The sequence below is a fragment of the Monodon monoceros genome, unplaced genomic scaffold, assembly GCF_005190385.1.
Source record: "Monodon monoceros isolate NGI ecotype Baffin Bay Population unplaced genomic scaffold, NGI_Narwhal_1 Super_Scaffold_18, whole genome shotgun sequence".
Classification (NCBI taxonomy): domain Eukaryota; kingdom Metazoa; phylum Chordata; class Mammalia; order Artiodactyla; family Monodontidae; genus Monodon; species Monodon monoceros.
This window is the reverse complement of record NW_021703774.1, coordinates 57,599,800-57,626,174: the sequence shown is the minus strand read 5'-3', so window position 1 is coordinate 57,626,174 and position 26,375 is coordinate 57,599,800. Positions and strand designations below refer to the sequence as shown.

General features: G+C 39.8%; 1 protein-coding gene across 2 annotated transcripts; it reads right to left on the bottom strand.

Moving 5' to 3' along the window:
• Positions 1 to 2,534: 2,534 nt before the first annotated feature.
• SELL (selectin L) lies at positions 2,535 to 25,843 on the bottom strand. Of its 2 annotated transcripts, XM_029229762.1 has the most exons (9): positions 25,712 to 25,843; positions 24,784 to 24,865; positions 23,158 to 23,544; positions 22,095 to 22,202; positions 15,662 to 15,847; positions 13,941 to 14,126; positions 11,907 to 12,035; positions 7,965 to 7,983; positions 2,535 to 3,536 (listed from the first exon to the last, which is right to left on the bottom strand). In XM_029229762.1, exons 1-9 carry the CDS (start codon positions 25,712 to 25,714, stop codon positions 3,518 to 3,520), a joined length of 1,119 nt encoding a protein of 372 aa, XP_029085595.1. In that variant the 5' UTR covers positions 25,715 to 25,843; the 3' UTR covers positions 2,535 to 3,517. The 2 variants fall into 2 exon arrangements, with proteins under 2 accessions (XP_029085595.1, XP_029085596.1); XM_029229763.1 differs by lacking the exon at positions 13,941 to 14,126.
• Positions 25,844 to 26,375: the final 532 nt, after the last annotated feature.

Below are 26,375 nucleotides of genomic sequence, written 5' to 3'. Positions count from 1 at the left end.
TCTTCTGCCCATTTTCTGATTGGGTTGTTTGTTTTTTGGTATTGAGTTGTATGAGCTGTTTGTATATTTTGGAAACTAAACCCTTGTCACACACAGCTCTTTTTAATATCACCTTTCCTTACTTGTTAAACAGACACTTACTAACCATGTGGACTTAAGTTATTTAATGTCTCTGAGCCTCAGTTTCCTAAAATTTGAAATGGGGATAATAATACCTGTGGCCAAGGATTAAATTCTATGAGGAATGTAACCCAGATGTCAGGTAGGGTCTCTCTGCCCCTTAAAATCCAGATTATTAATGGATTTTATGGATTATTATTCATAGATTATACAATGCATTACACTACTGATCATTATGGAAGCCCAAAACCCTCTCTGAGGAAGTTCTTAAAATTCTCAGACAGCTTAATTTTCATGGTCACTTTGGTACTGATTTTCTTCTAAATATTTTGTTTCTGCCAAAATATTTTGTTCCAACTTTGCTTTTTGTGGCTGTTCTTTCATATCTGCTGTTTTCCCAAACTAAGGAAGCAGTCTCTTTACCTTAAACTCCTCCTTCAAAGCAACCTGAATACGGGTTTGTGTTTGTAGTAGAATTTTTACAGGTTTGTGCTTGCAGAGAATAGGAACTTTGAATGGGAAGAGCATAGATGTCCAAAGGTAACTTAATTAATTTTCCACAGTGTGGTTTGGATCTAAAGCCTCTTTCTTGCCTCATCTCTTCTCATTAAATTATTATGGAGTTAGGTCTGTTTCAGACATGTGTCAAAGAACAGAGCACAGTCTTAGGGGTGAAAACTAGGGCCACACATGGGAAGCAGGTAACATTCAGGGGACAGATTTTTCTTATCAGAGCTAAAGTCATAAGATTAAGTCATAATTTAATAAACTATTTCTCGAGGAAACTAAAATAATATAGCCCAGGTCCACTGAGCTCTGGCAAACAAATCCAGAGGAATGGGTCATTCTGTGTCCCTTGTATTCTGTTGATTTCACAAAGGCTGGTATTCCGGGTTATGGGAGAAAGGGGTTATTTCATTTAATCTGGAGCATAACTGTGTAAGGAAGATAATGGTATCCCTATTTCATAAATAAATCTGGAATTCAGAGAGGTTAATGACTTACAGGTTCACCCCATAGAGGCAGAGACAGGATCCCAACCAAGTGGGTCTGATTCCCCAAACCATTCCCTTCCATCTCACCGCAGAAAGGGCACAGGTAGCAGAGCTGACCTTCTGCCGTGAAAATCCGAGCACTGGGTTGCAATTTGAACACAAGTGAAGGAACCTCTCTAGTTTCTAATTTCAGGAGCAGGCCTCAGACCTGCTTCTGTTCAAGACCTTGCATAAGACCCAGAATCCTACACTAAGAATGCTTGAAAGACAAGATTTGGGTGGGAAGAATAATCTACATTTAAGGTTCAGTTCACAAAGAAATTTCGTACCCAAGTCAGTCATTGCAATAACCCTGTGAAGTAAACAAGGCATATTTCATTCTTACAACTAAGTCTCAGGAAGGTTAAACCCAAGGTCTTTGAGAAATTTATTTTATGAATCTTTATTTATTTATTTATGAATCTTATGAATCTTTATTTAAGGAATGTGGCATGACTTAATTCCTAAGATCATATAGTAGCCTTAGGGCTTAAGCATAGGACTGTGTTTTTAAGTCTGTATACATCTTACCCCCAACAAGTAGCCTCCCCTTGTGTTCTTTGATCCTGATGTCGTAGTTGAATAAGCTCTTGCAGTCAGGGCTGCCATGGGAGTCCATGCAGGTTGTGCACTGTGTAACTCTGAGGGATGCATTCTAAGCTACATGAATGTGAATGGCACATCCTCAATTTATGGTGCACAGCATGGAGAATCTTTTGCAACAGCCCTTGGTGTTGTGCAAAATCTGAGATGGCTTTGAGAAAGGAACATGTAATCATTACCAAAAAAATCATTCTCATAAAATGTAGAAGTTTATATGAAAGCTGTATTGGCCATGGCACAAGGAGGTATTTCCAACTAGATTTTACACAGGGCCCTATTCTCTTATAAGAATTCAGCCCTTGACATTAGCTGAGTATCTGTATGGGTTATCACATGCCATGGAAAGAGAGTTCACAGCAAGTGATATCAACAGTACACTGTGTTCTTTTTCAGATTTATTGAATGCACATTTACTAAGTGTCAAGTAATGAATTAGACATTCCAGGGATGTGGCCCAGTTTCTGCCTTTAAGGGGGTAGAATTTCACTGGGGAGAAAACACACATACCATAATTTTAACAATAACAAACTAGGGGGGCTTCCTTGGTGGCGCAGTGGTTGAGAGTCCGCCTGCCAACGCAGGGGACATGGGTTCGTGTCCCGGTCCGGGAAGATCCCACATGCCGCGGAGCGGCTGGGCCCGCGAGCCATGGCCGCTGAGCCTGCGCGTCCGGAGCCTGCGCGTCCGGAGCCTATGCTCCGCAACGAGAGAGGCCGCAACGGTAAGAGGCCCGCGGACCTCAAAATAAATAAATAAAAACTAACAAACTAGGTAACATTTTTTTAAAAAACTGTATTTAAGTGCAAAATTGCATGTTACTGACTAAGCTTGCAGTAGGAGGCCAGGAAGGGGAGTTTGTCACAGGTTGGACTAGTTAAGGACTTATGAAAACAGTGGTAAGGGTGGGGGATGCCCGAGATGAATCATAAAGAGTAGATAGAATCTAGGTGGATACGTAAGAGGATTTGGGGGTGAGGAAGGACCCCCAATAACAAAAACGCGACATTAAAACCCAAATCCAAAAAGAAAAACCCAACAGTGCAGGCTATCTTTCTCATCTCTCGTTTTGCTTGGTGGTCATGAGCTGCTCCGTGTGGAAGTCAGGCAACTGAGAAGGGGAGATGGCTGAAGAAGGTGGGAGCCTGGGGGCAGTTAAATAGGATGGCCTACCATTTATAGAAGCTGGGGCTGCAGTGCAAACAGGACTTTTCCTAGTTGGAGCAGATCCCCATTACTCTGCTGGAGCTGGAAAGCAAGGGTAACATCAATTTTATAAACTTTCTATAGGAATATGTCTCCACAATACCCTGGAGGGCTGGGGAGGTAAAATGTGATCTGTAACAAAACTGAGCCTGTAGTTGCATATGTATCAAATTTTCGCTATATTTCAAAGTATATGTCATCAGGTACAGCTCAGAATTGAAGCTGGAAGCCAGAGTGGAGAAAGAGAGTGAAATTGGCATATTTATATTCCACAGTAATCCTTTTCCCATGATCTTGTTTGTCCATGGAAAAAAGAATAAAATACTGAGCTATAAAACCCACAACTGCACACTGAAACTTGCGGGGGTAGGGGTGATGGGGCAAAATGGAAACAGAAGGAGCAGCTGGTCGTATTGAAAACTTTTCAGATGTACTGAAATAGACACACTTCATCTTCAGTGTAGAAGATGCCACCAGGCAAAACTTTGCATGGAGGGGGATTCGAAGGATCCAGTGACACTTCAGTTTCCCAAGAATTTTCTTTCACAGCAGGTTGTTTAATACGGCTCATCCATGCTGAATGATAAACAAGAGAAAATAAATTAAACTCAGGAGCCTAAAAATTGCAAAAATTTAAGTGTTGGTAGTAAAGGTAAATGGTCACTAAAGGTCAGAAGAGTAAAGGAACTCTTTCAGATGAGTTACAAGATGCAGGACATTCACTAAGGCACAGGAATGAGAAGAAAACCCTAAAGCAACACTTCTCACCCTTTCAGGTGCTTACCACCTAGACACGGTGTTGAAACACAGACCCTGATTCAGGTCTGGGTGGGCCTGAGATTCTGCATTTCTAACAAGCTCCCTGCTAGTGCTTAAGTGGCTAGTCCTCAGAACACACTGAGAGAAAGTTTGGCGGTACAGGCTTTGTCTTCAGATCTAATAAATATGAAGGGCATTTTGATAGATTTTGAACAGTGGACAGTCAGAAAAGTAAAATAAGACGTATTTAAATGGAAAGAGAAATTAGAGAACATCAAAACTCGTGAAAGGTACGGTACTAGGTTCTGCACGCCTGATTCTGGTGGGATATGATTTAAGGAGATGATGATAAGTTTAGTTTTGTGAAAAGAAAAATGACACTTGTGTGAGTAAAACCATTCTTGGAGAGAACAAGGGAGAACCAAGTAGGGTATGTCTGAATAACACCTTTCAAAGGGAGAACCAGATTCTGACACTCTGCTGTCATAGTGAACTGCCAGGGTAAACCACAGTTCAGCAGCTGCAAGCGTGCTTGCCAATTACAGAGATAAAAATGTTTCTGAAAACAAAATTTCATATAAACCTCCTCTCTGAGGTTGGCATTGTATCTTCCTGTGTATCTTGGGTGTAGCTTTTACCCAGGCAGAATTTAGACTCTAGAAACCAAATGAGGTGATAAACAGAACCAGTTTGCAGAAGAGTCAAAATAACCCAGCAAGAATTGAAACCACAAATGCACTAGGAGTCAGTTATTCACCGACCAAATGCTAATAGGAATCAGCACAAAGGACTATGAGTGTTAGCTCAAGGGCTTAAAAAAAACTGATACATGGTGTTGAGTGTGATAGTGTTCATTTTACCTTTGGCTCGTTTTAGAAACACACCCTGCTTCTTCTACTCCACCCTTCCTCAGTGCCATCACACGATGGTTTCAGTGCAAAAAATTACAATACTGGAGGAGGAGGGTATCTGTGACTTACACCTCCAACCTGGGTTCTAGAAGCATAAACGTTAAGAACATGATCTTTGGATCTAGACGGATGCAAATCTCAGCTTTGCCATTTATTCAGTGACCTCAGGTAGTTAATTAAGTTCATCGTTCCTTCACCTTACAATGGAAATATTAATAGTACCTACATCCACAGGCTTGTAGGCAATCTTTAATGATTTAAGACATGCAAGACACTCAGAACAGTGCACGGCATGGAATTAATGTTTGATAAATGTTTGTTACTATTGTAACTAACTCTGTCACTAGCTCAGGCACTATAGGAAAGTTATTTAATTAGCTCAATTATCAAGAGAGTTTGAATGCCAAGGTCCATTCCAGAACTAAAATTCTATGATTCTATGGCCACTTTGGCCAATAAATTTGAAGTATCCCAAGGCAGCTGGGCAAATAATTCTTCGCCACATCCTTCTAGAATGTCTGGTGAAGTGTGCAAGACCTGTGTTGATGGGGCAAGGCTTCCCTTCCAACTTCTGTTCACAGCTCCTCAATACACCATGGGCTTTAGGTAGTTCTACTCACTGGCCCCTGAATGTTTTCAGAGTCCCAGTACCATACCATTTACATCATTTCCCTCTTCCAGACTGCCTTCCCTGCTTCTGTCCATACACCTAAATCCTATTCATCCTTAAAAAACCAACCCAGGTTCCATCTTCTTTGTAAGGTTTTCTGCGGTCACCAAACATCTTCTGTACTGAAGCAGTCTGGCCTTCAGTACAGAACTCATTGACCATTACCATATTCTGCCTTTATTTTTCTGAAGTGTTTTTTCTATATTTCTGTCTTAACTTCCCAACTAGATAATAATCTCCCTGAGGTCTGGCACAAGGATTTACTTCTCTTGGTGTCTCAGTCAAGCTTAACATTTTCCCAACAAAAAGGTCTTAATAAACAGCTATTGGTTGGTTCATTGTAAATGTCAGTGAACCATTAAACTTAATATGGCAATTAGCTTAATATGGTACTTAATCCTAATGTTCTTCCTGCCAGCATCTCTTCCTGTCACCCAAGGACATCTGAAAAATTGATCTGCTTCCATCTAGTGGCAATTAAAACACAGGTGGTTCCTGTGGCCAGAAAACAGCTCTGGGTAGATTGTGCCAGAAAAGACTTTCACTCAGTGGGTGTGAGCATGAAAGAAATCTTTATATCTTGTGGATTTCCTGCCCACAGAGATAGGGAGTTCAGCCTAGAGAAGAGTCAGGGACCCCATCTACACTATCTAATGGAAGATAGGGCAATAAAAGAACATAGGATAAAAGAAACTTCACTGACCCTATGTCCTCATCCAGTTACCCCTCCCGACTCTTTCATCTCCTTCCAGCCAAGTTTTATGAAAAAGATAATGTATACGTTCTGCCTCTATGTTCTCCTCCCCACTGATTCCTCAACCCCTGGCTACAGGACCTCTGTCATGACCTCAGCATTGAAAACAATTTCCCTACTGATACCCTTATTATATCCAGTGGATCATGGCAGTATTTGAAATAGTTTCCATTTCCCTTTTTCCTTAGGATCATGACCCCGTACTCTCCTCATTTTCCTTCTACATCTCTGGGAACATCTTCCCATTTGCCTTTACCTTAGCTGACTTCTTTGATATTGACCTTCCTCTGGCTCCTACCCTCTCTCCCACATCCTCTTCCATTCTCACCCTGCACATACTCCCTGGGTGATTGTACCTGCTCCTGAGATACAGTTACCTCCTATAATGTGAGAACCTCCAAATCCATTTCTTCTGCCTCAAGGTAGCCCTTTTGCTACAGACAGAATCAACAGATGATGGTTGAACCACAGACACCTAAACTTTAACAGGTACAAAACTGAACCCATGATTGCCACCTCCAAAACTTCTCATTCTTTCGTGTTCCCTTCTCAGTAAATAATACAGCAGAGATGGTAACCATCTACCAGTTCCCACATCAGAGCCACGGCAACTTCCTTGATTCTTCTCCCTCTCTCTTAGCCAATTAATAACCATATTCAGTTGATTCTACCACCAGTTATCTCATGAACTCATCCTCATTGCTATTGCCCTAGACAGACATCATCGGCTTTAACCTAATAACTTCAAATACTCCAAAACAGTTCTTTGCCCCCAGAGTCATTCATCTCCCATGTTTGCATACTTTTATGCAGAGTGATCCTCCCAAGATGCAAATTTCAGCATGACATTCACCTGCTTCAACTCCTGTTACTAATACCCCAAAGACCTCAAGATTAAGTCCATACTCCTTCATATGGCTTATAAATTACTTTATAATTGTCCTCTGTTGCCTTCTGTCTCTCCAGTTTCTCTTTTGTACTTTAAACTACAGCTCACTAAACTACTAAGGACTTGTCAATAACAATCTGTGGTTGGTAGGATGGTTGCCTGAACAAGAAACCAACCTCCTCAGGCACCATCTTGCTTCATTTCCTCCAGCATTTGGAAAGGTACCCAGTTGTCTAGCTGGGTAGTCTGTCACCAAAGTCTCATCTCCATTGTTCGTTTGACTTATACTTTCCTTCTTAATATTTCAAAGCAAGTCACTAAACCCTGAAACTGAGAAGTGTTTTGCTATCTTCATTTCTGCCCAGTAGGCCTTGTATTTTCACATGTATGTTTTTCTGCAATTGAAGAAATCTGAGGTTCAAGACCAAGCCAAAAAACTTCCCCCTCTTTGGGGGAAGCTGCAAGTAGAATTCAGGCTCCCCACCTTTCCCGCATTTCTGAAGGTCAATGCCTATCAGAGGTCATTTGCCATCTTGTGCTAGGTGCTGAGGGCCTGGTGCCTGGAATTATACCTTTTTCGTAGAGCCTGGGATTCATTAGTTTTTCAATAAATCCTTGTTGACTTGAATGTTTCCTGAATACTGTATTTAGCCTTGCCCCCATGTTCAGCCAGAATAAGAAGAAATAAACCATAATGCTTCCAATCCTCAAAGAAAATTCAGAAGCAATCAGAAAGAACTGTCTTTACATAAACTACCCCTTCTTAATAGGGCATTACTTGTTCATTCATTCATTCAGCTCCTCTAGCACTAAAAAAACCTGACAGCTTTTAAGGAAGTTTAGTAGATTTATTACTTTATCTGGAAATTTCATTTGGATGAGACCCCATGTAAATAACTAATAAGGAGCTAATGTGTCTAGCTATAACAGGAAGTATTAAGATACTTAATACTTACCCTCTGTAAGCAGAGGGTAGAGAAGACATCAACAGATATCGAAACTTCTTGCTGATAAAACTTACCTTCTCCGAGACTTTTTGCCTAAAAATAGAAGAGAAAAATGGCATCAGAAAAAGGAGACAATTTCAATTTTTTATACTTAGAGAGAAGGGAGATTCCCTCTCTCAAAACTGTTTCTTGAAGTGTATTTTGTATTTGTTAGGTGGAGCGCATGGTGTCTAAGGGGATTTGAGGTACTGTCTTAATGTTCTAATTCGAACAGTGGTAGAACAGACTCATTCATGCAGATGCTTCTCAGAGCACCGTTTCATCCACTGTGCTGCTCATAAAGACAGAAGTCCAGCCTGAACTATCCGATGATCAGGCCCCATGTACCCATTCTTGTGTTTACACATCCCGATCTGCCATCTCATCCTACCTGCAGATTCTTCCCTAAGAGATTCAGCTGCTAATACTGTAAGAATATGTATCATTACACTTCACGCCATCTTCTCTGTGAAAATCCACAAGAGAAATTACACTCAGGTCTCAGTGGTAGCAGCTACATGCCTCATCTGGGTAACCACTGTATTCTTATCTTACAAACACAGTGAGTATCATTACTGGTTATGTTTCCTTCTTTGGCTGGCTACAAGGAAACTCAGCCGGATCTGAAACCCTCTTCTATCCTAACTTTACCCCTGGCTCTGACTTATTTTTGGTATTCTAGATTTGGACCTTATTTTTCTTACTTTTAAACTAATTTTAATTTGCTGTGTTGAATGCATTTGGTAAACTATCTTACATTCTTTTTGAAAAAAGCCGACTATAAATAAATAGATGAAGGAACTGCAGGGCTAGGCTCCAGAGGAAATAAAAGCAAAAAATGCTTTTTGAGGAGAAAAAAAATCACTGGGAGGCAATATATTTCTGTGTCTATAAACTAGAGCTCTAGATCATCCAGTCTGGGTCCAGGTCCTTTTTTGCCAACTGTAGTGTGTCTTTGAATAGCTACTTATTCTCTCTAAGCTACCATTTCTTCATCTGTGAAAGGGTCATGATAATTATATTTTCCTCACTGAGTTGATAAAATGTATTCAAAGTATTTAGTCCAGGGCCTAGAGCATAGACAGTGCTCAATTCTTGTTTTAAACCTTTAAAATGTTAGAAATTACTACTTTAATTATTTCTTCCAAAATTTAGCCAGCTGGTGACATGAGCCAAAAGCACTTGAGCAGGGAGAATTAAATCTGAATGAATTTCAGATTCCACTCATTTTCATATGAATATATTTTTCTTTTAGAAACAATGAAACACATACATGAGCAAGAATCTGTTCCTATTGAGAAAGTTTCTTTTTCAAGAAAAAGGGAACTAAGGGGCCCGTGTTCAGTTTTGTGCCCTGTTCTCACCCTGTGTGTTGGTTCAGGTAAACAATTCTTCTGTGGGTCAAAAAATAGAGCCTTATTAATCTGAAGACCAGTGGTTTTAGGGAGCATATCTGGATGGGAGTCTGATCTCTGACTCCGGCCACTGCTGATATGGAATTTTAGAGATTTGGCCTAAAACATCATTGCTTCAGTTTCCTCATTTACTGAACAGGGCCAGTAATGATGCCCAATCAGAGAATGATGGTGCTAGGAGAAAAAAAATATTTCTAGACAAGCCCATGCACAGGGAAGCATGTTTCTGGAGCCCACCCTTATTCTTTTCTCCGAAAAAAGGAGCTGAAGTCTGGGTATTAAGACAACTGGGGCAGGGGCCAAAGTACAGGTTCAGAAGATCCATCTGAGGACAGGACAAGGGTCAAGAGTCTGGTCATTTCATTGGCTTCTGTGCTCTAAATATTTGCTTGTCCCCTTTTTCCAGCTTTTGGAACACCAAAAGCCTATAAAATTATCAGATTGATGAATACTGTATACATGCAGATTTATTGTATTAGAAAAGCTCTAGGGGTTTAGCCTGGGAACCTATCCATCATTTCTAATAATTGTCTCTATAGGAAAAATATTCTTCATGTTTCAAAGAACTAACTTACAACTAAAAGTTTTAGAAGGCAAAGTCACTTGAAAGTTGGAGCTATCAGAAGATGTTTCACAAATGAAGACGATTTCATTTGTGAGATTAAAGATACCCTGACTTTCCTACAAAGTCAGTGATCTTTTGGGGCTTCTGTTCTCTTGTGCTCTTTGTTGGCATAATTGTAACTAGCCTAACTGCCCGTTTTCTGTTTCCTGTTTGCCCCACACTGATTCCCCAAGTAGGGGCATGCAGTTTTCAAGCTATCAGTTTGAGATCTTATACAGAAATGACTCCAAGGTAAAGAAAATTGCAAAACAACCCCACTGCTTTTCTCACCACTGCTTATAGTACAGCCTTAGGCAGCATCCCACCTCCTGCACCCCACCACTAAATACACATGACTTCAATTCTATGCTTTTTATTCTACTAACATTTATTAAAAGATTTTGGAATTTGGGAATATCTACTTACTATGGTGACTCCCAGCCCCAAAGTCCTTAATGGTTACTTAGATAATAGCCCTCTTATCCCAGAGGGTAGAGTGTAAATTACCCACTCTATTCTCCACCCCCTCACTTCTGCCAAGGTCACTCAAGGCAGGAGGAAAGAAAGGATGATTGGGGGCAGTCTTGAAGTCTCAATGGAAAGGACGATCAACGGTGGGAGAAAAATCTCATTCTTTTTTTGCCTTACTGCCATATTTAAGTAAATAGCATAGTACTCTAAGACAATGGGATCTAATCTTAGCAGAAGTTCCAAGAGCAGGAGCAGAGACATTTTAACTGCTCAGGGCTCTTACTTTACAGTTACTGAAGTTCTTGCACATCAACAGCACCCCCGTCCATGGTGTTTCTGGCTTGGTTATAAAACTAATCTAGTACCCTTAGTCTTAAATTTGGAACGAAAGATCAGGTCATAGCAGAAGACCATTAGGGATTGGTAGATAATATTCCGGCAATTGCCAGTAAGAATGGGTGGTGGGGCAGCCTTTACATACCATTCATGGAATAGAATACATACTAATTAATTTGATGGAACTGAAATTACAATGGCCCCACAGAGGCAACACAGAGCAGTTGTTTAGCAGTTGTTTTGAGGTCATTGATGGCCCCTGAACTTGAAGCAAGGTTATCTTTAAAGCTGCCTAATATCCATACATGTCATAATCTTGAATGTTTCTGTCTGATGACTTTGACCAAATGTGGCAGCACATACCCAAGGCCTGCCTGACTGTGGGCCTGTAACTGGCAGGTTTGTCCCGCTTGAGGGTTTGGACACACTCAGGAGGGAGGTGAGGGCAGTGATGCTGTTGTTCTTCTCCAGTGGTGTTTCATCTACTATTCCAAGCAGCAGATACTAGTTTCTTGAGGCAGCCCTCCTTAATTCCCCTTCTTCTCTAGTCCAGAGTGGATGGAAAGCATGAGTATGGGGTACATTTGGTTAAAGCTGTAACCTTGGTGAATAGACACTGGGGAGAAAATGTGGGGATTTCCCTAAGGGACAATACAACTCCCACATGTCAGGAACCAGACAGGTATCATCTGACTCTTGACAAGGCTAGGTATTTGGGAGAAGTGCTTTGAAAACCTTATGGGACATTAGATTCACTTCCTAGAGGAATTGCACTGAAATCAAAACCATGTAGGCTCTTATAGGACAAGATCACATATCCCTTTTTTTTTTTTTAGAATTAAATAATAGCAAAGAACCATTACAATTTCTCATTTGTCTGTTAACACCCTAGCAAGGGTGTTAGCAAGGTACCTTGAAGACAGTAGGCATTTTTAGAAGATTTGTCAGAATGAAAAGCAAAAATCAGCCAACTTGTTTTGATGAAAGTGTGTTCTGGGCTGCTTCACACATCTCCAGGGACTGATGTCTATAGAACCCAGAGCTTGGTATCCTGCTTTAGCTGAGGCTCTCATACTTAATTTCCTGTGGGTTTCTATGTTTTTTTCCACTTTAAAGTTGTATTATTTTTGTATGAAGGTAAACTCACATACCTTTTTTTAATCTCCTTGCCAGCCAAATGATAAATGCCAACCCAGAGAATGTGGTAACCATGACTGCCACTGGAATGAAGAGGGGGTTATAGTCACCCTCCTTGATTGTTGAGAAATTCCTGTCCACTTCTGCAAGAGAAATTAGTAAGATATGTAGCATGAGGCCACAAGCATTATTTCCTTAGTGCCTTCTCATGACATTAAACTTTCTTCCTTGTTACATCTTCTAATAATTGTCCATTTGATGCTATTTGACAGATGAGGAAATCAGCATGGGAAAGCCCATGATGAGTCTATAGCAGAGAAAAGACTAGACCAGCTTTTCTAGCTCAACGCCTATAGAATCTCAACCCACAGATTTGTGATTCATGGAATTCCTGGGAGATGTACCTAAATATTTTGGCAAAAAGTGGTCATCATTGTATTTAGCTCCATGGCCTTGTTCAATGGTTGGGACTCAAACACAGAGAAGAGCTAAAGAGTTAAGTACAACTTCAGGAAAAATAAAAGCCAGTGACCTGAACCAGGCAACTTATCAATAAAAGGAATCTGCTCTCTGTCCTGGCTATTGTAAATAGAGCTGCAAAGGGGATATACGTATATGTATAGCTGATTCACTTTTTTATAAAGCAGAAACTAACACACCATTGTAAAGCAATTATACTCCAATAAAGATGTTAAAGAAAAAAAGGAATCTATTAATGCTTTGAAGCAGCTGTGCAAACATATGCACATGCTGTTACATGCCAAGGACCTGCACTAATGTGTCTTTCAAATGATGTAGTCCTGGGCTTCCCTGGTGGCGCAGTGGTTGAGAGTCCGCCTGCCGATGCAGGGGACGTGGGTTCGTACCCCGGTCCGGGAGGATCCCACGTGCTGGGGAGTGGCTGGGCCTGTGGGCCATGGCCGCTGAGCCTGCGTGTCCGGAGCCTGTGCTCTGCAATGGGAGAGCCACAGCAATGAGAGGCCCGCATACCACAAAAAAAAAAAAAAAAAAAAAGATGTAGTCCTACCATTTCCCTCACAAATAAGTAAAAGGATACATCTATATATCCTCTTATAAGTGTGAACTAAGTTCATGTGGGGACCTTTACTGAAAAAACACTGATATGAAAAAAACCTATCTTCTGATACCACCAATTGAAGAAACTTACTTTTGCATATTGGCACAGCATCTGACTGTTCCTTATTCTTCATATTACTTTGATGAACCCTTTCAAGGTGCTTCCATCCCCACACCCAAATGTATAGTGGAAAGGAGGTGCAAGTTCCCAGAGGATCCAAAGAGAGGACACCTATGGACTGCATGAGGATGAGGAAACGGACACTAGTCCAGCCTTAAAAGGAAATGCCCCATAAGCCTGATGTACAATCCTCCCCTAAAGACCCCATGCCATGTCCCCAGTTCCCTACCCCACTTCCTGGCCCCAGGCCACAGAGAGATCAGCTTCTACAAATCCTACCATTTAAAGACTTCTGTCATTGGTATAGATAGTCTCCGGAGCAAACATGGGTAGCTATTCTTTCACATGCTAATTTAACGTGGATTAATTGAGCATCTATTGCCAGGTGCTGTGTCAGGTGGAGGGTATATAGAGATGAGGAAGACATCCTCTTATGCACAGACAGATTTGGGAGGCATCAGATTAGTGATAATTGAGAAGTATCCATTACTTTGGGAATTAGGTGGTCATTGGCGACTTTTGTAGAGACATTTTAGTAGACTAACAGAGAAGTGAGATTGTAGTGTAATAGAAAAATGGATAAGAAATAAGTCAGTATAGACAGTGAGTTTAGATGTTAAGGGCTAAGATAGGAGGATTTGAGAATTGGCCGAAAAAAAAAAAAGGGGAAATCACTGTCATTGAAGAAAGAGGCAAGAGCAGCCAATTTATGGTAAATTAATGTGTACAAATTTTTTTTAAGCGACATACATTTAGCAAAATAAACTTAAAAGTTTAATCTATCTTTCCCCACCATCTGCTTGTCAATAAGCTACCTCTTTAAGTCTTTAATATATTGGGGCAAACTTACTTTGACATATTGGACTAGGGCTGGACCAATTTCCAGATGATCCACAAATAGTTTTATTTTCCCCAATTAACTCAGCTCCTTCTGAGCAGCTGAAGGTACACGTGGAGGTAAAGCCAAAGTCGACCAGGAGGTGACTACAGTCCATGGTTCCAAAACCGGGTGCTGTTAGAGGCTCACACTGAATCACTTCAGTGAAAAAGAAAAAATCAGTATTTCTGAGCAGAGACCCTCTCATGACAAATAGTTTTTAGGCAAACTGCCTAACTCAACTGTGGAACCATTGACATGAATCTAACATTTCTAATTTCTAGAAATTACTTCTGATGATGCTTCCAGAGTTTATTTTCTTGAGAATGATGGAGAGTGGTGAGTCAGAGGTGAAGCCAGGAGAACACAGAAAGCCCTGGGTGGGCAGGGGAGCATTGGGGAGAGGAGGGGAGGGCTGGCTCTTTCAGATTGCTGCCCCAGCCCTGGTAACTCTCCGTCTGCTGGAAGTGCCATGCTACGTGGCCTTGGCCTCAAGAGCTCTTATGGTGCATTATCAATGAATGTAGAGAATTTCCACCCTTTCACCTCTTCTAAAGTCTACCTAAGCAGTTGTGAAAAACATCCCCATTCTGTGAAGCGAGTCCCTCAACTTTTATAAAATTCAACAGGTTGGTCAATTAGTTCTATGATTTCAAAAAATGATTTGGATAGTTCTTTTGAGAATTCAGCCACTTAAACTAGTGAGTCAAAAGCATAAATGTAGAAAATGTAACCAAAACTTCGCAAGTTTAGACACCACCAGTTTTTCCCCTAAAGGGATAGTCTTCTTGACAGTAAAAAAGAAAAAACCAAAAACCACCATATTTCAAATGAAAAAAAAAAATCAAGAGATTGTGTTTTTGTTTTTCACAGAATTTGCTATTCTCCTGAGAGTTCATGGAGGAGGAAATCTAAAAAATGATTTTAAGAATAAACCAAATAAAACAATCAAAAAAGACCTCTAGCCCCCCCACTCCCAAAAAGGAAATTGCTTGCTGTTAAGTAGGACACCACATAAAATAGGTGTTATTGAAAGGAGAGAACAACAAAAATTCAACTGCAGTTCAGCAAGACTGATTATTTATGCCACAGCAATGAGAAAATAAAAATGAAATAAAATAAAAATGCAGTATAGGGCTTCCCTGGTGGCACAGTGGTTGAGAGTCTGCCTGCCAATGCAGGGGACACGGGTTCGAGCCCTGGTCTGGGAAGATCCCACATGCCACGGAGCGACTGGGCCCGTGAGCCACAATTACTGAGCCTGAGCGTCTGGAGCCTGTGCTCCACAACAAGAGAGGCCGCGATAGTGAGAGGCCCGTGCACCCCGATGAAGAGTGACCCCCGCTTGCCACAACTAGAGAAAGCCCTCGCACAGAAACGAAGACCCAACACAGCCATAAATTAATTAATTAATTTAAAAAATATACAGTATAACCACACTGTATTGCTGAAAATTATATATATGTTCTGTGACATAGTCTCAGAGGTATTTGGTTGTTATTTTTTGTTTGTGGTTTTTCTTTTTAATTAGTAACAATAACCTCTTTGAAAATCATCACAGTATAATCTAAGTTAGGTTAAATTATGCTTCAAAAGAGGATACAGACTTCTTAGCAAGACTCTACTACATTTGCTCAGTCTATAAACACAGGATTGCCATGACAACTCTCTAGTCTGAACAGTTAGTTACTCACCTCGACATGTTGGCTTTGGAGATGACCAGCTTCCAAATGGTCCACAAGTGGTTTCTTCAATCCCAACTATGTCTGTTCCCTCAAAGCAGCTGAAGGCACACTGTGATGTGAAGCTGAAGTTTCCCAAAGGGTGAATACAGGCCATGGTACCCAGCTCTGGGGCCTCCAAAGGCTCACACTGAGTCACTTCAATAAGAAAAAAAAAAAACACTGGGCAGTGTTCCAGGGACCTGATGACTGGGTTTGAATCTTAGCTCTGATACTTGATAACCAAGTGCCTTTAAGCACGGTGTCTTAACCCCTCCAGCTTAGCTTCTTTACCTCTAAAAGAGGGATAATGATAATTGTATTGACTTCCTAAAGTTGGTGTGGGAATTAGTCAAGGACTTAGAGCCTGGCTCATAGGAAGCTTTAATTAAACATTAACTAATCTTATTATCTTTGGCATTACCTGGGGAGAGAGCTTTTAAATGTAGATAGGTTTAAGTGGGAATGACCAGCTCAGTTTGGAAATAACTGTCACATCAAAGCCCCTGAGTATACTAGACTGTTGAAAGTAGGAAGTTCGGAGAAAGATTGAGTGTCCATAACTGGTCTTCTTTAAAAGGGGAGAAGATAAAAGCTTTAGGAACCATCTTAGCCTGGATTCTGTCTTCACCGTCTCTAGCTCAGTTCCAGAACTTTAGTTCTTTTGATTTTTCCAGTCCTCTCCAGAAAGTATGTCTACTTCCTTGCCTGATTGGTGGCATAATAGATCAAATTAAGACTTGGAATTCAATCTTCACATTTTAGGCCCTGCCATGTCATTTAGGCAAATATTGCAACTCTTGTGTCTTATTCCTTATCAAATTTAAACCATCATTTTAAACTTCTTCTTGAGAGTTCAATGAAGAATGAATTCAAGAAATTAGAAGAATTTTAATATTTTCCATATACAGTACAAGTCCAAATGAAAGTAACTTATGTTGTCCCATACAGTTCATGCCCACAAGCAAGTGCCTAGTCTCAATCTTACAGATGCAGTGATAAATAAGATGCTGACTGATCTCAAGTTGCTGTCAGTCTACTGGGGAATACAGACAAGAAAACTGATGACTTCAACAAATGTGGGATAAATAAGAAAGAAATATATGGAGCTATTGGAACACAGAACAGGGATGCTTAGTCTGTCTTGGCATCCAAAGAAAGCTTCCTGAAAGAAATGGTCCCTGAACTATTATCTTCCAGGTAAACAGGTGTGTTAGTCATGTGCAAAATGAGAAAGCCCTGAGCAAGTCAATGATTGATATACAAAGCAATATGGTAAGTGTGGAGAACTACAAGCATTTTGATGTTACTAAAAGGAAAGAGGAGGCAAGGGATGATGTGAGATGAGATTAGGGAGAAAGATAGGAGCTAAGACAAAATGCCTTTATCTTTTTTCATTGGTTTAATGAGTATCTACTATATATCAAGCATTACTCTATGCCTTGAGGAGTTTAGATTTTATTCTGTAGGACGAATGGTAGGTAGAAATTAAAGGGTGGATGGTCACGTATGTGTGATGTTTACTTGGTATTTAAAATTGATCAGATTGCCTATAGTATGAATAATATATTTGAGAGGAGCTAATTTAAAGATGTGGAACTCAGCTCAGAAATCACTGCAATAATCTAGGAGGAAGATAATGAAGGCCATAATGTAGAGTTAATAAGTAGAAGACAAATTGGAGAAATAGTAAGTTAGAAAAATGAGTAGTAACCTTCCAAGACTGAACCAGGAAGAAATAGAAAATATGAACAGACCAGTCACAAGCACTGAAATTGAAACTGTGATTAAAAACCTTCCAACAAACAAAAGCCCAGGACCAGATGGCTTCACAGGCGAATTCTATCAAACATTTAGAGAACAGCTAACACCTATCCTTCTCAAACTCTTCCAAAATATAGCAGAGGGAGGAACACTCCAAACTCATTATATGAGGCCACAATCACCCTGATACCAAAACCAGACAAAGATGTCACAAAGAAAGAAAACTCCAGGCCAATATCACTGATGAACATAGATGCAAAAATCCTAAACAAAATACTAGCAAACAGAATCCAACAGCACATTAAAAGGATCATACACCATGATCGAGTGGGGCTTATACCAGGAATTCAAGGATTCTTCAATATACGCAGATCAATCAATGTGATACACCATATTAACAAATTGAAGAATAAAAAACATATGATCATCTCAGATGCAGAAAACGCTTTTGACAAAATTCAACACCCATTTATGATAAAATCCTTCCAGAAAGTAGGCATAGAGGGAACTTACCTCAACATAATAAAGGCCATATATGACAACCCCACAGCCAACATCATCCTCAATGGTGATAAACTGAAGCCATTTCCACTAAGATCAGGAGCAAGACAAGGTTGCCCACTCTCACCACTATTATTCAACATTGTTTTGGAAGTTTTAGCCACAGCAATCAGAGAAGAAAAAGAAATAAAAGGAATCCAAATCAGAACAGAAGAAGTAAAACTGTCACTGTTTGCAGATGACATGATACTATACATAGAGAATCGTAAAGATGCTACCAGAAAACTACTAGAGCTAATCAATGAACTTGGTAAAGTAGCAGGATACAAAAGTAATGCACAGAAATCTCTTGCATTTCTATACACTAATGACGAAATTTCTGAAAGTGAAATTAAGGAAACACTCCCATTTACCGTTGCAACAAAAAGAATAAAATACCTAGGAATAAACCATACCTAAGGAGACAAAAGACCTGTATGCAGAAAACTATAAGACACTGATGATAGAAATTAAAGATGATACAAACAGATGGAGAGATATACCATGTTCTTGGATTGGAAGAATCAACGTTGTGAAAATGACTATACTACCCAAAGCAATCTACAGATTGATTGCAATCCCTATCAAACTACCAATGACATTTTTCACAGAACTAGAACAAAAAATTTCACAATTTGTATGGAAACACAAAAGACCACAAATAGTCAAAGCAATCTTAAGAAAGAAAAATGGAGCTAGAGGAATCAGGCTCCCAGGCTTCAGACTATACTACAAAGCTACAGTAATCAAGACAGTATGGTACTGGCACAAAAACAGAAATATTGATCAATTGAACAGGATAGAAAGCCCAGAGATAAACCGACGCACATATGGTCACCTTATTTTTTTATTTTTTTTTTTGCGGTACGTGGGCCTCTCACTGTTGTGGCCTCTCCCGTTGCAGAGCACAGGCTCCGGACGCGCAGGCTCAGCGGCCATGGCTCACGGGCCCAGCCGCTCCGCGGCATGTGGGATCCTCCCAGACTGGGACACAAACCCATGTCCCCTGTGTTGGCAGGCGGACTCTCAACCACTGCGCCACCAGGGAAGCCCAAGTCACCTTATTTTTGATAAAGGAGACAAGAATATACAATGGAGAAAAGACAGCCTCTTCAATAAGTGGTGCTGGGAAAACTGGACAGCTACATGTAAAAGAATGAAATTAGAACACTCCCTAACACCATACACAAAAGTAAACTCAAAATGGATTAAAGACCTAAATGTAAGGCCAGACACTATCAAACTCTTAGAGGAAAACATAGGCAGAACACTCTATGGCATAAATCACAGCAAGATCCTTTTTGACCCACCTCCTAGAGAAATGGAAATAAAAACAAAAATAAACAAATGGGACCTAATGAAACTTCAAAGCTTTTGCACAGCAAAAGAAACCATAAACGAGACGAAAAGACAACCCTCAGAATGGGAGAAAATATTTGCAAATGAAGCAACTGACAAAGGATTAATCTCCAAAATTTACAAGCAGTTCATGCAGCTCAATATCAAAAAAACAAACAACCCAATCCAAAAATGGGCAGAAGACCTAAACAGACATTTCTCCAAAGAAGATACACAGATTGCCAACAAGCACATGAAGGAATGCTCAACATCACTAATCATTAGAGAAATGCAAATCAAAACTACAATGAGATATCATCTCACACCAGTCAGAATGGCCATCATCAAAAAATCTACAAACAATAAATTCTGGAGAGGATGTGGTGAAAAGGGAACCCTCTTGCACTGTTGGTGGGAATGTAAATTGATACAGCCACCATGGAGAACAGTATGGAGGTTCCTTAAAAAACTAAAAATAGAACTACCATATGACCCAGCAATCTCACTACTGGGCATATACCCTGAGAAAACCATAATTCAAAAAGGGTCATGTACCACAATGTTCATTTCAGCTGTATTTACAATAACCAGGACATGGAAGCAACCTAAGTGTCCATCGACAGAAGATTGGATAAAGAAGATGTGGCACATATATACAATGGAATATTACTCAGCTATAAAAAGAAACGAAATTGAGTTATTTGTAGTGGGGTGGATGGACCTAGAGTCTGTCATACAGAATGAAGTAAGTCAGAAAGAGAAAAACAAGTACTGTATGCTAACACATATATATGGAATCTAAAAAAAAAAATGGTCATGAAGAACCTAGGGGCAGGGCGGGAATAAAGATGCAGACCTACTAGAGAATGGACTTGAGGACACGGGGAGGGGGAAGGGTAAGCTGGGACAAAGTGAGAGAGTGGCATGTACATATATACACTACCAAATGTAAAACCGATAGCTAGTGGGAAGCAGCCACATAGCACAGGGAGATCAGTTTGGTGCTTTGTGACCACCTAGAGAGGTGGGATAGGGAGGGTGGGAGGGAGGCTCAAGAGGGAGGCGATATAGGGATATATGTGTATGTATAGCTGATTCACTTTGTTATAAAGCAGAAACTAACACACCATTGTTAAGATTATACTCCAATAAAGGTGTTTTTTAAAAAAAAGAGTAGTGTGTTACTTTGCATAAATGTAGGGGGAGGTGAGAGTGTTTTATACCAGAGTACCCATATAAATCGTGGAACCACACACTGAGATAAGGAATACAAAAAGGAAAGCTGGCTGGGGACAATTGATTTTTCAGTCTTTTGGGCATCCCAAAGGTTATGCTTAGCATATTTGGAGTTCAGGCTGGATACATATTTGTCAGTCCAAAGTTCACATAGATTTGTGAGTCCACATAAGTTGCTAGGTTTGACCAAAGGGGGCACATAAAGTCAGAAGAGCAATGGACAAAAGATGGAAGATGAGACATAACAATAAGTGTATGAGCTTGGATAAGTGCCCATGAAGAAACCCAAGGAGAAATGATCATAGGTAGAAAGAAAACCAGGAAAGACTGATATGATAGAGACCAAGACAAAAACAGAGTAAAATGTTCAAAAAGGAGTGAAATGGGCATGCCAATGACATAAGAATTTTTTAAAATTTAGAAATCGAGTGAAAGTAAAGCATTGGTAGAAGTCATGGCTCAGGGATTGACTGAAATGAGTCAGATCTGTTCCAGTTGGTTGATCATTTACATGTATTTTGGCTTTAATTCTTTATCTATTCATTGCAAACCCTGCTTTTTTTTCTTATTATAATTTTCTATTTTATGCACCAGATACTTCAAACATAGTTTTGAAACTCAACCAATACCAATCGAAGGACATGAAGTTTCTTTCAGTAGTGAGTTGACTAGGTCAAAGACTCCATGTCTTTGAATCTACGTATTCTTTCCTTTCTGTTCCTACCACTGTGACTCTGAATGACTTCAATAGGCCCCTGATGATGCGCTCCAGCTTCTCTCTTTTTGTTCAATCCATCTTATGTACCGCTTCTAGGGTAATGGCCCTAAATGAAGGGGTTTAGATGCTAAGTGGCCTCTCATTGTCAGATAAAGGGCAGATTCCTTCATTAGACAGCTTTCAGTCTCCACAGGCTTACTCCAGCGTATCTGGCTTTCCATCACATTAAATTATAAGCATGTATAATTTACACTAGTTAACTGTAAATCCTGTAAGGTCAGGATCTGTAATAGATTTGTCCTTGTACCCCCTGAAATGCCAGCCCAAGTAAATGCGTTGGATTTATTATTATATTTTCCAACAGATACTGTATATCATGATGTGAACTTTTCTTGTTGGCCTTGCGCTGTCATGATCTTGAGGATGACGTGAAAAAGCAAGATTACCTTCTGCGTAACTCACCCTCCTGATGATAAATGCTATTGTTTCTTTCAGTTTCAGAGTTCTAATGAATCCAGCAAACTTACTTGATTATGAATTCCTACCAAGCCTGATTCATTATTGTAATCCTTACAGCTTTAATCCCAAAGCAATATTCTTTGTAACACTCAAAAAGACTTTTTGAGAAGTGACTTGAAACTTCATGCTGACTTATGAAATCTTTACGGAAAGGTAACAATATTGTGCAAGCATAGCCTACTGATCAAATCTTCTCATTTCTCAGAATGGCTAATATCATTTTCCTTCAACCAACTTTCATAAACTACAATACTTTACATACGAAGAAACAAAGGAACAAAAATGGCTTACCGAACTGACACTGGGGCCCGTAGTGCCCCAAATCACAGTTGCAGGTGTAATTATTGATGATTTCCATACATTGTCCATGGCCGCTGCATGACAAGGGTTGACAAGAAGCTTTAAGGGGGGTGAGAAATTATATTAAGATGAATACTTTTTTAGTACTCCTAGTCATTTCTTTAAACATAGATAACTTTGGGGCTGTGACTACTTTAATAAACAGGAAAACTTTATTAGTATATTAGTAGCATTTTTTGCATAAAAATCATATGCTAAAATTTTTATTTATGTAATATACTTGTGATACAGCCATAGACATTTTTTTAAGAATGAATTTACTAATGCTAATACTCTATAACATTTGAGGGAACTTACTGACATACATTGAAACTCTTGAAATTTCTTTGATTTTAAGGTAGTAAGTGTATTAAACTATGACCTGACCCCAATCGTTTCCGCAGTATGTTTGGCAATCCCTTTCTTTATAGAAAGTACTGAATAGAGATTAGAAAATCTGAACTTGCTACATTACTAGAGAGTCCAATTTACAAGACACCAAATGAACTATGTTTCACTGTTAAAAATGACTTGGAAAAAATGCTGATTGCTTTGGAACTGTCATCATGGTCTCTACAGAAGTTTTTATATACCACAGATAATGAAACACTGCAAAGGTTCATTATATAGAATTATATAAGATTAGACCAAGAAGGAAACATGGCACCAAGCCGCCTACTTTACGAGGAGGAAATAGGTGACATGAGCCTCAGCTCTTGGCTGGTTCCATCTCTCTGCTTCCACTTCCTTGCCTTATTATCAGCGACACTGATTGTCTAGCTCTTCCTCCTTACTTTCCACATATATTTATCATCTTGATGTAAAAGTGATTCAGGGGTATAGATTTTGGGTATAGGGACGAGCCTCCCACACCAAAAATGCTCAGAAGTGACGTGACTCATGCTTATTTAGAGGACTGGACTTATTCCAGAATGTCCTGGCAACTTCTCTGCTCCCCCAGGTTTCCATGGGGCTAGTGCTGTCATTCTCAGAGAAGCAGTCTGCTCACTCCTACCTGTGTAGCAGAGGGCTGTCTTTGCTTTGTGGCAGGCGTCGTCGTTCCATTTCCCTGCGTCTTTTGCCCTCTTGATGTAGATCTCCACACAGTCTTCTTTACTCTTCTTGTTGTTGGGCTCCCCATGGCCCCAGTTCTCCGCTTCTTCGGTGAGAGATTTGTTGGTCCCTACCCAGGTCCATGCCCCTCCTACCTTCCGGATTCCTATCCAGTAGTATTTAGGACTGAAGGGGAGCGTCTTGTTCAGGTACTCAATCTCCCCTTTGTTTTGTATGGCAACTAAATCCGTGTAATTTTTTCTGCAGAACATTCTAGCCTTTTCCCAGGTCATGGGTCTTTTAGAATAATGGTAAGTCCAGCAATCGGTTCCATGATGTGCGAAGAAATCTGAAAGACATCAGTGTGAACTATGTAGCCTCGTGGTTATAGCTGAAAAGAGCCCAGAACTAATCCAGGCTGAGCCTGCCAGAGACAAGGAAGCTGACACCTCAAGAGGGTAACTTACCCTCTTGAGGTGATGGAATTAGTCATTGGCAGATTTGAAGAGTAGAACCTAGAACCTCTAGCCCTAATCACTTTTCACCATGATATAGAATACTTTTGCTCATAGCTCTATTTTAGATGAATTTGGTGGCTTTTTAGATTTATTTTCATAAAACAGTTTTTTCTCAAAATTCTTTCTAGTAAAATTTAACCACCATGTTTTAGAAATCCATATTTCTTTTTCTTAGCAGTTGTCAATCATTTAAAGTTAATTTAAGTGTAATATCATATAGCCCTAAAATTTACTGTCCACTCTTTTATTTCGGGATAATTTCCTAAAGGCCAATACTTGTGTTTCTAAGGGAGAAGTAAAATAAGAACAGGAATAATGGCATACTTTTAAGTAATCTCTTTTATATCAAAAAGATAATGTTTTACCATAGGAAGAGCCTCTTCTGGGGAAAGCACACAGCCCAAGCCTTATATATCTAACTACATAATAAAAAGAACAATTGAAAAAACCAAATGATGTAGGATTATGAAATTGATTTAGATTATGTTATGCACACAAAGATACTCAACTGATGGTGTATAATAATCATATGGGTGCTTCAAATATGAGGGCTTTGAAGAAATCAAAACAAACACATAATTACACAATGATACCATAATAATATATGCCATTCTAAGCATGGTATGATCTATGTGAAGCACTATTATACCATAAAGTAAAGGTTTTCACAGCCATCACCATTTGTTGAGTTTTCACTGTGTAGGGAAAATACTACAGAGAAATACCAAAGAAAACACAGATCCAATTTTTATACTTTCCTAAGGATTCTGAGCAAGGAATAACAGCTGCAAAGAAAACATATCAACTTAAACATATGAAAAATGTACAGAGAACTGGGAGACAGTTATGATTAATGAGTAAAGAATGTCATAAAATAAACCCTGCAGCAAAGGGTGGGGCAAGGTTAGGAGTTTTCTGGGGAAGTGAGAGGAAGAACAGGGATGTTTGTAGAAAGGGTAGCTATCTACCTAATAATTTTACCTGTGAATATGTACACCCAGTGGACATTTACCAAAATATGAACATAACTTTTTTAAAAAGCTTAGTAATATATAAATGTCATAACATACCACAACAGAGCACAGTCCAGACCCACAGCTCAAAAACGTTCCATAAGCTCCTCTGAGCACTCTGACATTTCCATGGAAATATCTGCAAATAAAATACAATTATACTCAGACTTATGCTCTAAATCACAATTTTATAGCAACTTGAGGAGATGCCTACAACTTTCTCAAAGTTCAGAGTATAACACTTATGCCTACTAAACCTGTCTGAGGCAAGAGATTTCTCAGACATGGGTGAAAAAGTAGAATTAAATTTGCCTCAAAACTGATGCAGAGTTGATGTTTTTTCATATTTTAGCCTCAAGTTGCTGACTGTTCTGATTTTTTCTACATTTTAGTAATTTTTTTGTATCTACTTATCTGCTGAGCTGTCGGATGAAACTATTTGATATTTAGTATGTGTATTTTTAAAGTGTTCTTTGGTCTTTAATGAACTATTGATGTCTAGATTTAATGTTAAAATCTCACACTTGACTCTGATGGGTCAATGCTTCAAATACGTAAAAGAATTGGGTAACCAAAAAGACACTACTAAAAAAAAGGAGTTCATTTATTTTTCAACTAGAAAGAAACACATTTTGAGCAACCCAAATGACAAAACCACAAATTTTCTTCACACCTTAACACCATCTTTTCTGAAGTGTATCAGTTCTCAGGTAGCGCCAATGTTTAGTCACAAGAGTGCTAATTTCAACCAGATAGTAGTACTTCTTCAAGAACCTCACCAGAGACAAGTCAAGGAGAAGAAATCAGCACAACTGAGAAGAGAGATTCTAGGAGCACTTTTTAAATTAAACTCAGCATTTTTAGTTTTGGCTTTTTTAAAACCAAATAGGAAATGAGTTGCTTCTTTTCCTTTGCCACCTGCCTCTGCATCCCAAGAAGAGGTTCTATCTGAGCATCTGGAAATCTTTTAGGCTGAAAAGCTTACCATGGCTTTGCTCCGTCCTTCTTTAGTTTTTCTGTAGCACTTCAGCCTCTGCGCTCAGCACCAGAGGTCTCTGGGTCCTTGCCCAAGGATGGGTGTGCAGGGAGATTGCACTCACTGTCCCCAGAAAGACTTACTTTCTTTTACTTCTCTAACCAAGGTTCACATCTTCCCCCTCCCCTGATCCCTCCCCTTCCCCCACCTCTTCTGTTCCTCTTTCCCCACCCCTTTCCTAGTCTGGTCTCTAACACCTACCCTGAGAAAAAAAGAGCTGCTGACCAAGGACATTATTGCTAGATTCTCCCTTCTTCCTTCACTATTTCCTTCCTCACTTCCTTCCTCCCTCCCTTCATTCCTTCCATCCTTCCAATCTCCTCCTTCTCCTCCTCCCCTTCTTTTTCTTCCTCTTCTCCCTCTCCTTCTTCTCCTACTCCTCCTTCTTCTTTTTCTTCTTCTCCTTCTTCTTCTTCTTCTTCTTCCTTCTTCTTCTTCTTCTTCTTCTTCTTCTTCTTCTTCTTCTTCTTCTTCTTTCTTCTTCTTCTTCTTCTTCTTCTTTCCTCTTCTTCTTCTTCTTCTTCTTCTTCTTCTTCTTCTTCTTCTTCTTCTTCTTCTCCTCCTCCTCCTTCTTCTTTCTTCTCCTTCTCCTTCTCCTCCTTCTCCTCCTCCT